This window comes from Mirounga angustirostris, unplaced genomic scaffold (assembly GCF_029215605.1).
Source record: "Mirounga angustirostris isolate CCGP_5_RB_7025 unplaced genomic scaffold, mMirAng1.0.hap1 SCAF_3, whole genome shotgun sequence".
Taxonomy (NCBI): Eukaryota; Metazoa; Chordata; class Mammalia; order Carnivora; family Phocidae; genus Mirounga; species Mirounga angustirostris.
Window position 1 is genome coordinate 192,247,855 of NW_026991711.1, and position 15,240 is coordinate 192,263,094.

General features: G+C 51.7%; 1 protein-coding gene across 2 annotated transcripts in view; it reads left to right on the forward strand.

The window, feature by feature from the left end:
- The first annotated feature begins 1,174 nt into the window (after window positions 1-1,174).
- The window catches only part of UBE2F (ubiquitin conjugating enzyme E2 F (putative)), a 54,798-nt gene continuing 40,732 nt past the window's right edge, over window positions 1,175-15,240 (forward strand). The window contains exons 1-2 of one of the 2 annotated variants that reach the window (XM_045867641.3): window positions 1,175-1,337; window positions 5,829-5,962. In XM_045867641.3, the coding sequence (XP_045723597.1) occupies window positions 5,845-5,962 (118 nt within the window). In that variant the 5' untranslated portion in view covers window positions 1,175-1,337; window positions 5,829-5,844. The remainder of the gene's footprint in view (window positions 1,338-5,828; window positions 5,963-15,240) is intronic. The other variant, XM_045867640.3, reaches the window with a different exon arrangement.

Genomic DNA, 15,240 nt, shown 5'->3' on the forward strand with positions numbered 1-15,240 from the left:
GATGGATTTTGACCACCTGTTGTGTGACAGGATGGGGGAGGAGGGATAGAAGGATGGGGAACATGGCAGAGGAGGGATTGAGGAGCTGAACTTGGGGAAACAGGCGGTGGCAGGAAGTCTCCAGCACCAAGAAGGGCAAGCACAGAACTCCAGTGAAGTCACTGAGGGACACCTGCACCTCCCAGACTGTGGGGCCTCTCTGAGCGAGTGGTGTCTAAGTTTAGGGAAACAAGAGTTAGCCAGGAGAAGAAGGTGGGAAGTGTTCCAGAACAGAAGTAATACCATGGGTTGGTTCTTCACTGGTCTTCCTGACTCCCCGCCTGGCTCCCCTCCCACGAGCTCAATGAGAGCCAGAAGCTTCTTTTTTAGAAAGAAAACTCCACTCCACTGTTTAAAACCATTCAGTGGGGCTTCTGGAAATAAAATTCTAACTCCTTGGCTCTTTCTTCCCGGTCCACGTGGCGAACCTCATCTTTTAGACGGCCCGTTCCTCCAGGAGCCGTCTTGTCTGACTCCCCCACCCCAGCGCCTATTTCAATCACAGGGACACAAATGGACGTGAGAATTTGTATTCAACAAGCTAGAAATAGATAAAGCCGGTATTTTACAAATGTGCAGGAGGAGAAAAGAGGAATAAAAGCCTTCCAGACAAGATCAGGAAAGGGTCAAGGCACTCCTGCAGGCTGCCCCGAAGCACACCTGGGGTTGATCGGTGGGCGCTGCACGCCTGACGGCCCCGCCCATCACCCCCGATGCCTGGTCCAGTACACAGACCCCGGGCACTGTGCCGGGCACAGAGCGGGCTCCCCATCCACCGAGGCGGTCAGCTCGGCCCAGCCGCTCCTGCAGCGCAGGCTGTGCCCAGCACCTCTGAACCGCGGGTCCAGGTACCACGCACGACGAAATGAATGGAGGTAGGAACGCTGCTCGGAGCCCGGGGCACCGGGTGCGCAGGCTCCGGAGCCGCTGGGACGACCCCGCCCCCGGCCGCTACTCGCCAATCAGCAGGGGCGGTGAGATCCATGCCCGCCCCCGCCGCGGCCTCTGCCAATGAGCGAGGCCCGGGCGGCCAGCCGCGGAGCCCAGCCCCGGCAGGCGCACGCCGCTGTTCGCGTGTCGGGCTCCAAATAAAGTTCGTCGGGGCTTTGAATTTTTTTTTTAAAGCGCCCGCCGCCGCCGCGGCCGCCGCGGGCGAGAGCGGCTGAGTCCCCGCCCCGCCACTTCCGGTCCCGCCGCCCGGAGCCGGTGCGGCTGTGAGGGGCCGTGTGTCGCCGCCGCGGGCCGGCCGGGCATGGTGTTGGGTGCCGGGCCCGCCTCGCCTGTCTCGGGGTGCCCAGGTGAGCAGCGCGCGGCCCCGCGGCGGGCAGGGGGCGGCCGCGGGCCTCCGGCGGCGCCGGTACCGCGGGCGGGCCGGAGGGCGGGCGGCGCCGGGGCCGCCTCAGGCCGCGCGCTGCGGGGCCGGGCCGCCTGACTGGGAAAGGGACGGGGCGCCGGCCGCGCCGGGCTCGAGGGGCAGCCCGCAGGCAGCGCCTGCTTGGGCCGGCGCCCTCACGGCCTCGCTCCCGCCCGCCGTCGCGGGGGAGCCGCGGAAGGAAACGGAGCCCAAGGTCACCAGCCCGCGGGGCCGGGGGCCGCGGGACTCGGACGCGGGCCGTCCGGCCAGGCCCGGAGAGCGGCGCGGGTGAGAGTGGGACGCCCGCCTCGCCGGCTCGCCTGCAGCTGCCCCGCGGCTGGGGCGGCCTCGGCTCGTCGGGAGGATTGTACCCGGACCGAGAGGGCAGGAAAGGAGGGAGGGCGTCATGGAACGATCTGAACGACCAAGTCTCGGATTCCAGACCGGGTTCCGCTGGGGTGTGATCCTGGGTGTGGCCCTGCCCTCCCGGGGCTCAGTTTCCTCATTTGTCACATGGGGGGACTGGCCCTCCCCCGTCCGCATTCCCTCCAGCCCTGGAGTGGGGGCAGGATGGATTGGAGTGGCCAGAGAAGGCTCCTTGGAGCAGACGTGGGAATCTGTTGTCCTGAGGAAGGAACAGCAGTAGGTGGTGAAGGGAAGGGGGCACTCCAGACTTGGATATCATCAGATTGAACAGAAGATTCCAGAAACGGGCAAGGTGGTGCTGAGGAGCAGGGAGGAGGCCAGCTTGCAAAGGATTTCTGGCTGGATATGGGGATGGGGGTGGGGGGGCGGACAGAAGGGTGGGAGAGATGTTCAGAGGCAGATCGTCACCGGGCTGGGTGGTGTGTGGCCTGAGGACCTCCACCCAGAGTTGCCTGCGCTTCGGGTAATAGGCAGTGCAGGAGGGGGCATGTTTACTGATGAAAATAAAGGGTCGGGCTCCAAGAGCCGGTCAGCCAGCCAGGGTGACAGCCCTGCCAGGTGGGAGGTTTCTGGGCCCTGGCATTCTGAAGGAGGAGGGTACAGCGTGGACGTTTTTGTGTCCTGATGAGGGCTTCTTTGGATGGAGAAGTTAGTTGTCCCCTAGTGACCTGCACTTCCGTCTTTTACTCTAAGATTGGGACTTGTCCACAGCAGAAGGAAGTGCAGATGTGGCGGTCCTCCCTCTGAGCTGACTGGCTCCTGGTGTCCCTGCAGAGGTGACATGGCCCGATGCTGCCACTGCAGGCAGGAATGCCGAGTAAATATGACTTGATGATGAGACTGGTAAATAGCACACAGGACTCTTCTTTGAACAGCCAGAGAGCAAGTCCCACCCGGGGGAGGAACGTAAATGGGCCAATTGGGACTTGTGGGATTTAGAGACTGAGCATGCCATTCGATGCAGCTGATCTGTCACCAGAAGCACTGTGTGCTTTGCAGTCAAGGGGCAGTTTCTTGCTGAGCCTGGTCTTCCGTCGGTGAAGCATAGTACAGAAGGAAAGGAGAATCCTGCAGCAACTGCAGGTGTTTGGCAGACCTCTTGACAGTTTGAATAACTCTCTCTGTTCAGATCTCTTTGTAGAGAATTTAACGGCTAAGGAAACATTTCCAAATTAGGCCTTAGGTTTATCCCTGCAGTGTCATGCAGTAGTAATACAGATGGTGGACAAATAGGTGGTCATTATACACTTAGATTTCGTAGAATGCTAGGAGAGTAAGTTTAGTGTTCTCTTCGATGGACAACAAAGCATGAGTATTGTTGTCTTTTATACCTTTCAGTCAGTGCCCCATGTTTTTATTAAGGGCCACAAACTTGTTGAAGGTTGCAAGCCAGGAATCTGGCTCTTAGCGGAGTTGAGTATAAGGCACATTATGCCCACAGAGAAGACTTCAGTGTGGAGTAGTAGGGTTATAAAAGAATAAGCAGTGGGATGCCTGGGTGGCTCAGTTGATTGAGCGTCTGATCCTTGGCTTCAGCTCAGGTCTTGATCTCAGGGTCTGGGGTCCAGCCCCGAGTTGGGCTCCTCGCTCAGCAGGGAGTCAGCTTGGGATTCTCTCTCCCTCTCCACCCCTACCCCCACTCTCAAAAAAAAAAAAAAAAAAGTCAGAATCCTCAGACTGCAGTGACACAGATGAGTGTCTTGGTGTGAGCCTTTGTAAACAAGTCTTGCCAGGACCCTCCAAGTGGCTCTTTCAGTGCAGGTCCTCAGGGAGCTGGGTGCCCTGGCACTTGCTTCTCCATGGGGCTCTTTGTTTTAACTTTCCTGGAGTACTGCCTACAGGAACTCTCTTTACTCACGCTGGGCTTTTTTTTTTCATTTTTTGCCATATTTGTATTGCCAAGGTCAGCTAGAAGATAAAAACCAATTGGACTTTGTGAAGGTTGCATGCCTTGGTCCATCTTCAGGCAGTCCTAACCAGGTGGCAGGACTGATGTGCTCAAGTCTGGGTGTGTGTCGGTGGACTTGGCTGGGGCGGCAAACACGGCCTTATGATCCAGATCTGCTTAAGAGATTCCTGACAAGATCATTCCAGGTGGGGGCTGAGCAAAAGAACCTGGCTCTAGATGGTGCTTCTGTCTCTAGTAGCTGCAGGCTGGAGCCCCTATGGGTGTTTGACTTTATTCCTACCCCCAGGCCCCCCTGCTGAGGTTGCCGATCCAATACCTCCCTGCCCTGGGTAACGCTGAGAAGACATGTTGGTTATGGTCCAGGCCACTGTGTAGGTTCGCCTGGGGAGATGTCATGGTCAAGTGGCAATGAAGAAACTAGTGTTGGTTTGTTTTCACATTTGTGTCAACTTTATTGAGGCATGATTGAAGTACATGAAACTGCACATATTCGAAGTATGCAGTTAGATCAGTTTTGATATATATACCCCTGAAACCATCACCACACTCAAAATGTTTGTGTCATCTCCAGGAGGGAAACTGATGTTTCTGTGGTGACTGCTTCTGGCAGCTGAGTGGCCTTAACCAAGCCAGTTCCTGGGCTCCCATAGTCACAGGATCTACATCAGTAAAAAAAAGAGTGGGAATTGGGGGTTGGAGGGGGAAGTCCTTCCCAGATTGAAATTTTAGGACCTTGTGAATACTAATGTGTAATAGAACCATCTTTTGAAGCATGTATTTATTTATTTATTTAAAGATATTATTTATTTACTTGACAGAGAGAGAGAGAGATCACAAGTAGGCAGGCAGGCAGGCAGAGGCAGAGGGAGAAGCAGGCTCCCCGCTGAGCAGGGACCCCAATGTGGGGCTCGATCCCAGGACCCTGGGATCATGACCTGAGCTGAAGGCAGACGCTTAACCGACTGAGCCACCCAGGCGCCCCTCTTTTGAAGCATTTAAACCACTGACTCTAAAAGGGATTAGGTGTGTGTTTGTGTGGGGGTCATATACAATACAGAAGATCATATTCAGTATGTTTCTTTTTTATGGCATACATAATAGAAAATAAAATCTGACAGTCTTTGGAAGAGGGGGAGATATACAGAAGAAGATGGTATGAGAAGTTATGTAAAGAACCTGGGTTAAAAATGGTTAAAAATACCAGTGGGGGAAGCGTATTCTTATTTTGGCTTTCAATATCTTAGCTTCAAACTAAAAGTTTGTGTTTGGGTCAAGTTTTTCATTTGGAAGTTTTAGATTGTTTTCTTTTGAAAACAATCAGAGTGGTATTGAAAGGAAATAATATGAAAGCAACAAAGGAAATTATGGAAATATTGGACCGGTGACCAGTTTTTGTGTTTGGTCTTCATTGTCTTTCCCAGTGAGCTTTCAGTGAGTTTCAGGGGGTGGTGCCTGAAACATAGATGGGTTGGAAGCAGCCAATGAAGAGAGTCTAGTTTGGGGCATTAATTATAACTTACTATTGTTGTTGATATTGCCTAAAAAATGTAAATAAGATACAACATAAATAAATGCAAAGATGCTTCTTAAGTTTCCAGCCACACCTTTGTTAAAGGAAGAAGAAAAAGAAAGCATTGCATTGCTTCCTCTTACCCAGAGCTGATGCTCCCTTCAGGCTACGATGGGCCAGGCACAAGGGCCGCACACACAAGTGCATGGTCCCTGCAGCAGAGAGGGGCACACTTAGCCAGAGGACAGTGGTGGGCCAACGTGGAACCCATGGGTGGAGGCTCCCCTAGACCACAAGCTCATGGGATCTTTGTCACCACTGTGTCCCAGGACCTGGTACCTAATGAATGTTAAATGCATGGCTCTCCATTTTTAAAATTTTTGTGTACTTTAAAAAATTAGACTTACAGAGGATGGCATAGAGATTTCCCAGATTAATTGTAAAGGAATCCAATCTTATGAATGTGCCTTATATGCTGAATTTTTCTGTGACTAAATTATAGGAAAAAGTTAACCACCTATGGCCTTGTCTTCAATTTCCAGTCATTGTCTAGAGACGTGTCCATAACCCTGCTTTGGTCTGTCTTGCAGGGTAAAGGTAGCAGTAATGCTGACGTTGGCAAGCAAACTGAAGCGGGAGGACGGTCTCAAAGGGTCCCGGACGTCAGCCACGGCCTCCGACTCCACTCGGAGGGTATCTGTGAGAGACAGGCTGCTTGTTAAAGGTAATGTCATCCATGCAAGCTGGTTTCTCTCCTGTAACAAAATGAAGTCTGACTGGAGGCTCTTTGGGGATATGAAGCAGCCAGGTGCTGAGTAGAAATACCTATTTGAAAATATTTAAAAATATAATTGCCTGTCACTTACAAGGACTTTGTACTGTGGGAATACTAAGGACAAGAAAATGTGGTATGTCTTACACACTTGGAATATGCTCTGTAGGGGCTGCCAGAATGCTGGTGGGAGGATTATGGTACTCTGGTCTCAGTGCTCTCAGTATCTGGCTGGTTGTGGGGGCGAGGGGGGAGCATCTTCCTTTCTTGTGCTCAATCACAAGGGGTTCCAGAGTCCCTCTCTAACACCTCAGCACCAGTTTCTGGTCTGTAAAGGGAGGGAGTGGATTTCAGTAATCTCTAGGATCCTTCTGTACTTATTCAAGTCACAGCTTGAAGAGAGCTTTATACAAAATTAGTTCCCTTCACAAAATTAATAACTGAGTGTCCTAGAGCTGTAGTCTTTGGAGAAGGATTTATATAGTGTGTGAATATGCATGCATTTGTATGGAATGTTTGTGTTCGTTCATTGATCAGACTTAACGACTGTCAGGTGCAAAGGCAGTTTCCTGCGGTCATGAGGACTACAGAAGATGAAGAAGAAACAGTTCCTGCCTTAAGGAGCTTAGAATTTGTAGCACTTTTTACTTTATGGCATGTGTTTACATTTCTTAAGTGTATAGCAGCTAGGAAGCAACGAGTATACAGTTGGTTAGGACTCCCTGTGAGACACCATGAGGTTGCTGGCATTTGTGTGTCCTGAAGCAGACCTAATGGCGGGAGAGCTGGCATGGGTGCATGCACTGTTTGTCCTCAGAAACGAGGCACTGCTGAGTTTGGCAGGAGTGGCACCAGGAAGGCGTCAGGTTCAGGGAGTCTTGGGCGGTGCGCTCTTCCTTATTCTCCCTGCCCCTGAATCTGGCCTTAGCTCTGATTTATCCAGCCTGATGGATGATGGAGTAAGAATCATTTCTTACCTTTTGACATCACCCACTATGTCAGATTGAATTCAGAATTGTGGTGGCGGTCAGAGGGTGAGACATGGGCTGCAGCTCCTCACTTGGATGGGCCTGATAGGACTTGAGTCTCTCTCCCAGATGCTGGCTCAAAGGTTCCATCTGCAGAAGAAGCCAGGAGCCAGGCAAGCTGGGGAAGGTGTTTGATGTGTTGATGCGGTCCTTAAGTGGAGGGTGTTTTAGTGCCCGGGAGTTAGAGTGAGGAATGCCCAGATGTTAGCTGAGGAGGAGCAGGAGGAAACAGTGAGTAGACTGTTCCGTCTTCTTCACCATATCCTTGTCATGGTTAATAGCTGTCGTACACAGGGCTTTTGGGACCGGGCCCTCCGTTGGACACTTTATAGGGCAGTTCTTGTTTGACTTTTGCTGAGCCTTGCCAGGTGGGTTGTTCATTCTGCAGCTGAAGGACTGAGACTCAGAGAGGTTAAGAAACATGCCCAGATTACAACTTTATTGTAGCAGCACAGCCAGACCCACATTCTGGGGTGGTGCAGGCTCTGGGGGAGCAGACCCAACAAGCAAAAGCTGAACGAGCAGAACAGAAGTGCAGGTCCACTGAAAAGAGCTCCACCTTCAGGGAGGTGCACGGGCTCCTGCACACCTTCCACCCTGCTCAAGGATTCACCTGTCAGCTCTCAAATGGCTCTAGGGCCTGATGCAGCCCCGGGGAGCCCGTGGAGGCTCATAAAGCTGGACTCCGCCCCCGCTCCCAGGACAGATGTCTTTGGCTGGGTTTACAGGGCCCTGCTAAGGTCCTTTGACTTTGTGAGACTCATCAGAGAGAGAGGTGCAAAACCACCTCGTGGGGCCACCTATTTCCATCCTCCCAGGGCACTGGTGATGATCAGGTTTCTGGGGTGTTGTGGGCAGCAGGGCTCAGTGTAACACACACCTCACGTGTCCTGCTCCCTCCTGCCTTGGGGCTGTTGGACCAGGTTGGGCTGGCTGAGTGGTGAGCAGTTTGGGCATGTGGTGGAGGGTGGGTAGAGAGCAAGGGTGGGCCTGGCCTGAGAGAGGGGGCTGTGAAAAACAGATGCATAAGGAAGGATGCTCTGCTGGTCCATGATCTCCTGCTCTGCACCTAGAGCACTCCTTTGCTTGGCTGGATGTTGGAGCGGTCTTCATTCTGGGGATTTCGAATGGCGGAAGTGGTGTGTGGAGTCCAGGAGTCCATGGCATTGTGGGCCCTTGAGGGGTGATTACAACAAAATTCTTTCTAGGGGAAATCCCCTTTGGGAACTTTGAAAAAAGTTGGATGTCTGAGTTCAACAAGATTGCTCTAGTCAGCGCTGTCATCCTGGGCTGTGGCTTTGGCTCATGTGGGAATGTTACTCATGAGGATCATTAGTTTGTAGAAAAGTATGTTAATGTGTCTTGGGATTCAGTGCCATAGGTAGGAGTGGGGAATTGTATCAGGATAGTTATAAAGGAGTATCCCTGGGACTGATACCTGTGGAGGGAGGTGAAGGACTCAGGAGCAGGCAGAGCAAGAAATCGATCTCTGGGGAAGGCCCCAGACAGCCTCTCTTTAGGGCAAGCGTAGCCTTCAGAGCAGTCCCCAGTCAGGTGAGATGGTCAGGTTTTCCTGCTCTGCATGGATCAGTTGCCACCCCTGAGAGGGGTGAGGGTCCTGGGGCACGGGGGTCTGTGCGACCTACACAGTGCCTGGAAGGACACAGCTAAAGGCCATCTGCCAAGAGCCCTGTGGGGGCTGGGGTGGGGTGGGAGGGCTGTGTATCCCATAGCCCAGAGGTATGGGATCTGGCTTGGTGCAGATGGCTATAGGTTCAGCTGATGGATGGGGGAGATGGAGGTTGGCAGGGGCAGTTGGTGCTAATGGTGAGGGCCAGTAGTGGCTGCAGAACTGTGTAGCTCCTGTTCCTTTTCTGGCCTCTGGAAGGCTGGAGTCCACTGTCTTTGGAAAAACCATAGCCTGCCTTGGAGCAGCTGGCCAGGGCAGGCCTCCACTGTGCTGGCACCTTGGTCACACCAGCTTCTCGTTTGCGCCCCTCAGGTAGCTAACTCAAGGACATCCTCCAGGCTGGAGCTGGAGAGATGCTCGTAGCAGCAGTCCCTGGAGGGTGTAGAGCAATTGAGTATCTCTGGGCTAGGACTGAAGGCTGCTGTCTGCCCTGAATCCTAGGAGCTGGGGACACTGTGGAGAGAGTGTCAGATCTGTGCAGGTCTGAGCCTAACTGGGGAGCTATTGCTGGTGTTTTTAGTCACGGGGCAGATGGTGCTGAATTCCTGGTGGACCTTTGTGGGGCCACTGAGTCCATCAAGTTCTAAGTCTGACGGTGCTCCCCACCTACCAAAAAAGCCTCGCAGGGTCTTGGTTAGCTAGCAGAAGCTTGGCACTTTTTGTATGATGGGATTGTGTGTGTCTCCTAGTTCTTTCATTTTTTCGCTCAACAGGCATTTTAGTCCCTGCTGTGTGCCCGCCTACTGTTAGTGACCCCTAAAGACCCCAAAGGGCTCCAGGCATGCTGGCAGGAACCTTTCACCTCTGTTAGTCTTTGTTAAATGTGGAGACTTGGATTGAGCTGAGTTCAGGGTCAGTTCTGAAATTAGGGGAATAAGGGGGAATGAACCAGTGTGTACCTTTATCCATCCTAGCCCCCGCACCCCAGGTGGTTCCTGGCGTCCTGGGGCTGTGGTATGTGGCTCTCCATGCTCCAGGCCTGGAGCAAAGAGGCCTGGCTGCCCACCTACACGTGCTTCCCAGTGTCCAGGGTGCAGGTGCCTCATCAGGTGCGCTGTTGTGTCCACATGAGCAGTTCGGTCATGGGGTGGGACAGGAAGGGCCCCATTCCAGTGCAGTTCCTGGAAGAGTGGGGGAAAGAGAACCATTTATTGTTCTCCAGAGCTGCTTTCTCCATGCCAGGCCCTGCCCAGGACTCTGGGGGTGGGCTCAGGGTTTGGCTTGCCATGTTCCAGAATATTCAGAGCACTTAGCAGCACTACATTCTGTAGTTTAAAAACTTGAAGGGCGCCTGGCTGGCTCAGTTGGTAGGACACGTGACTCAATCTCAGCATCGTGAGTTTGAGCCCCCTGTTGGGTGTAGAGCTTACTTAAACATAAAATCTTAAAAATAATAAAAATAAAAAATAAAAGCTGGAGCAGTGGCCCGGAGAGGAAGAGTCCTACTAAAATAGAGCTAAGGCAGCTGGCCCCAAGGTTAACCTTTAAAAAATGCTTTGTTGAAGGGTTAAATACCAGTGAAGCTGCCCAGGAAGCTTGGTGGCCCCACTTAGGTGTACCCGGTAGCCCAGTAGGGCAGGGAGGATTGTGGAAGACAGATGAGGTTTCAAGTTGACCTTGTCAGCTCATGTTGAAAGTAGGGGTGGCATGAGGCCTTGGGTTCCATTCCCATTGATACCAGTCTCTGCTGTAGCAGCTGTGCTGGTTTTCAGGGTTACAGTCTTGCTCCCTCAGAGTGGAGGGGACTGTGAGTGCTCTGGGCTGGCACTCGGCAGTGTGCTGCTAAAAGGCCCCTAGCCTGAGTAGAAGGGCTGATGTGAGGCTCCATGGGGTCCTCAGTCCTCGGCTCCAGCAATGCTGTCTCTGTGAAGGGGCTAATGCCCTTAGTTCAGATGTCTCCCAGGTAAGGGCACTGTGCATGGATGCTAAGACTGCAGAAGGAGTGCTCAGTGCGTAAAGACAAGCAGGAAGCTAAGAGAGGAAGTTCCAGTCAGAGAAAATCTAAGAGGAAGTGATTCAGGTGGAAGGAGGTAATCAAGTTTTCTGGGAAGCGGCTGCATCTCTCCCTGGATGGGATGGCACAGCTGCCCGGCTCGATGGAGAGCCATCTGTGTCTATGATTGGCCCTTTCAACAACACGCATTTCTTTCTTTCTTTCTTTTTTTTTTTTAAAGATTTTATTTATTTATTTATTTGAGACAGAGAGAATGAGAGACAGAGAGCATGAGAGGGAGGAGGGTCAGAGGGAGAAGCAGACTCCCCGCCGAGCAGGGAGCCCGATGCGGGACTCGGGACTCGATCCCGGGACTCCAGGATCATGACCTGAGCCGAAGGCAGTCGCCCAACCGACTGAGCCACCCAGGCGCCCAACACGCATTTATTTCTCATGATTCTAAAGGCTGGGAAGTCCAGGATCAGGGCATCAGCAGATTTAGTTCCTGGTGAGGACCCCTTCCTGGCAAGCACCTGGTATCTCTTCTTATAGGGGCACTAATCTCATCATGAAGGCCCCACCCTCATGACCTCATCTAACTCTAATCATCTCCCAAAGGCCCCACCTCCTAATACCATCAAATGGGGATGGGGCAGGGTTAGGGCTTCAACATAGGCACTTTGGGGAAACACACTTCCATGGCAACTTTGGAATGCATTGGTCCCTAACTACACAAGGGGAAAGGCTTCTCACATCTCAGGACATGCACACCAGGAGCACGGCCAGCTTGCTGGCGACGGTGCTTATTGTTAAGCGTTTCCTGAGCACCCTGTGTGTGCCAAGCCCGGGGCCAAGTACTGGGGTTGCAGGTCTGGGTCAGACTAGACAGCCCTTACCATGAAGAGTGTGCAGATTTGAGGGGCAGGCAGTGGAGAAACAAGAGCACTGTGTTGTGAGCAACCTGTGGCAGAAAGGGGTGAAGACGTGCCGTGTGGGGACCACTGTGGTCATCAGGTGGATTTTGTAATCTGATATCTCAGTGCAGTCATGCTTCAAGTGGGCTCTGTGGTTTGCTCTTTAGTTAGAAAGGAAAAGAGTCTAATCTCTCAGAAGGAAGTTGTGCAGCCTCGGAATTGTGCAAGGTGCCCCCCAGAAAGACTGGGCCAGTGAGGGGTAGAGGTATTAGCATCTTGGAACAGGCGAGACTTTAGCAGGTTAAAAATATCTGAATTTCTTGCTATTTTACAGGTAAGGGTTGTGTCCTGCAGGCAGTGAGGTCATGGCAGGGAAGGGCCACTGCTTTGCAAAGAGGCCTGTCAAGCATGTGAAGCAATTCGCTTGTTTCTGTGGCCATAGACTTCTTGTACATAGATTCTAAGGCGATAGCTACTGATACTAATGAATTCTTATTTGCCATCATTTGAAGTGTAGAGAAACTATGTGTCATTTGTGACAACTCCATGAGAGTATGTGGCTTATTTTATCTTCTGCACTGGACTGAACTAAAATGCTCAATATCTTTATTGAAATTCTTGTGCTCCTAAGATTATATTTCTTGCCTGCTCTTGGACCAAAAGCCTGCAGCGGCCCTGACTATGGTGAGGCTCTCCTGGCTCTTGTCCACTTCCCTTGACTGAGTAACGCTGAACCTGGAAATGCAAGCATAATGCTCATCTTTGGAGTTGAATTCTAGACTACAATGTGAAGTTGTTAAATCCATCTATGTAAATAGCTGTGTGTGAATATTTTAACCTGGCCAAATACCCTGTAGCAGTTTCCGATACCTGGGGAGAGTAAAAGATTCAGAGGCCTAGGCCCCACGTAAAACTTTTGGTGTAATGGGTCTGCATAGGACTAAGAGTTTTAAAAGCGCAGTAGGTACTAGATTATGGTGATGAATGCACAACTCTAGGTTTTACTAAAAATTATTGAATCATATGCTAAAAGTGGGTCTATTTTATAGTAAGTTGTACCTCACCAAAGCTGTTTTTAAAGGGGGGGAGGCAGCAAAAAAACTCTCCAGGTGAGTGATGTGCAGCCAGGGCAGAGATTCCCTGTCCTACAGACGGGCTTCTTGGGGACACAAGCCTCTTACCCCCTGTCCCATCCCTGTGGTGCAGGGGTCTGGTTCTGTTGCTCAGTCACCACCACACCCCTGGTCAGTGCCTTGCTGTCCTCTTGTGTCCTGACCTCCCTCTTCCCCGTCCCTTGGCACCAGATGGTCTTCTCAAACATTTTGCTTCTGTTTTGTGGCCCCCTCCTCCTCAAATCCTCTGGAAATGTTTTTTATTTCACTGGGTTTTTTAAAGCTGGACTGCCAGAGTTCTCACAACTGTAGACAGTACAGGCTTTCCCCGAAAGCCAATTCCGACATCAGCCTCTCAAAACAAGGGCCCCCAAGGACAGTTTCTTGTAAGTTCTTACCATCAAACTAAGTAATAGTATAATAAAATGTGCAAATGCATATAGTTTTAAAACATACAGTTTAATTATATAGGTAACATTTATTTTAAAGTGATTAATGAATGACTCATTTGATAAAATATGTGTTTTTTTGATAAAACAAATGCCCTGTATGAGTGGCTGGAGCAGAGTGTGGCCCTGGGTGGCCCTCGGAGGACCCGGTGTCGGTGGCCTCAGAGCGGTAGCACTGTGGTCTCGGCCCCCCTTTGCCGCACACTGTTTTCTTTAGTGGGTGCCCTGCTCCAAGGAAGGGTGAGGACGCGCCAGTCAGAAAGATGAAACTAAAGATCACTGGTCATTAGAAGAAGAAGAATAGTGAACGTTCATAGGATTCTTAATTATGGTTTGTTATGTGACTATATTTTAAATGTACCACAACTCAAGGCGGCCAAGAAAACAGACTTCCCGGGCTTGCACTTCATCACAAAACTTGTTCCTTTTCCAGTCACAGCAAGAGGATAATTAACTGTCACTCCTCTCCGCATGCCCTGCTCCACTGAAGAGATTGGCTCTTTGTCTCTCCCTGGCTAGAGCATCAGATGGAGCACTGTAGCCCATGCGGGCACCTTTCCATTCCCTAGCTCCTCTCTCCTCTGCCCCACTCCACTTTTCTGAGTGCCCATTCTAAGTACCTGGACCCCAGAGTGAACACAGTTAGTGGGCCTCCTGTCTGTACCCAGATTCTCAAAAAGCTGGTATTAAAGGCTTGTGCGTCTCTCAAACCCTTGGCCTCAGAATGGAGCCACCTGCCAGTCTTCCCACTACTGTGCGCAGTGTTCAGCTGTGCCACGTGGTGGCCTCTGCTGTCCTCTTCCCCTCCTGCTCACTGCTCCATACTTGACATGAAGGAATTGTCGTATCCACTGCCTCCATATTTTGACCACCCGTTTACTTATTAGTTTTTCGTAATCTGGTTTCCATCCTGCCACCTGCCTTCCTGCTGTTCCCAATGCCCTCAGCAGTGTCTGATCCACATCTGATGGCCTTGACTGGGGCCTCATTTCCCTTGGATCAGTCTGTGCCCTGAGTCCCTATGTTCCCCACCTGTCTCCTATTTTTCCGCCTTTTGTCATGAGGGACCTCCTTGCCTTTGTCCTCTGCTCTCTGCCAAGCTTCGTTCTTTTCACTAGTTTCCCCTCTGTCAGTCTCATGACTGACAGGTGGCATCACTGTGGGGACTCCTCTGCCTTAGCCATGTACCCGGATTTCAGCTTCCTCCTTCCAGGACTTCCCCAGCATGTCAGTCAGCCCTCTGCCGTCTCTGACCCTCCCACCCTACACAGCTGGCAGAGCCTTTTGTCTTCTGTGCGCTCAGGCACCTCAACTCGCCCTGCCTTTGCTAGGCCCTTGCTGCCTCGCGGAGTGCCCAACCCACAGGTCACCTGGCCTCTGCTTTGCCCTTTCAAAGTTGTCCTCTTGAGGAAAGTTTGGAAACTTTGTTCAGAAATGTCCCTCTGCTCCCTATCACTGCAGATTTAAGTTTAGAATTCTAAGCCATGCACTCGGGGCCCTCCGAGATCCTGGCCCTGTTTTTCTACCTTGTTTCCTGTTGCTCTTTTGTTTTGTACCCATTGCTCTGACTGCATTGTGTGCCTTCTGGTTTCTGTGCTTGTCTATGTTCTGTGCTTTTGCACATCACTAACCTAGCTTCTAGGAATGCTTTTTTTCCTCTTCTGCTGGACTTCATTCTATTTATTCTTTAAAGCCTGGCCCATAGACCTCCTTTCTCTAGTCTCCACAGCTGGGGGGAATCTTTGTGCTCCCAGAACCCCAGAGCACATTCTGTTATGTCGGAGGCACCGCTGACTTGCCTGCCCACTTATTTCTCGGTGCCCCCAGACCTCAGCTCTTAATAGTAGTAGTGGGGGGTTTGCAGCTTTGTCCTGGCAGAGGGATGCTGGGCTTAAACACTGAGTGAGTGATGATTCAAAGGGCCAAGACTCCAAGTCCCCCTTCCTTGGGCAGTTAGCAAGATGTTAACAGATAGCTGGATAACAGCACAGCCTGGGGCCCCCGGCAGGAGGCCGAGTTTTCTCTCCCTGGAAAAGTTCAAGCACACACTGGGTGAGCTGCACAGGAAGACAGGTCTGGAAGAACTGGAAGAGACACAAGGTGT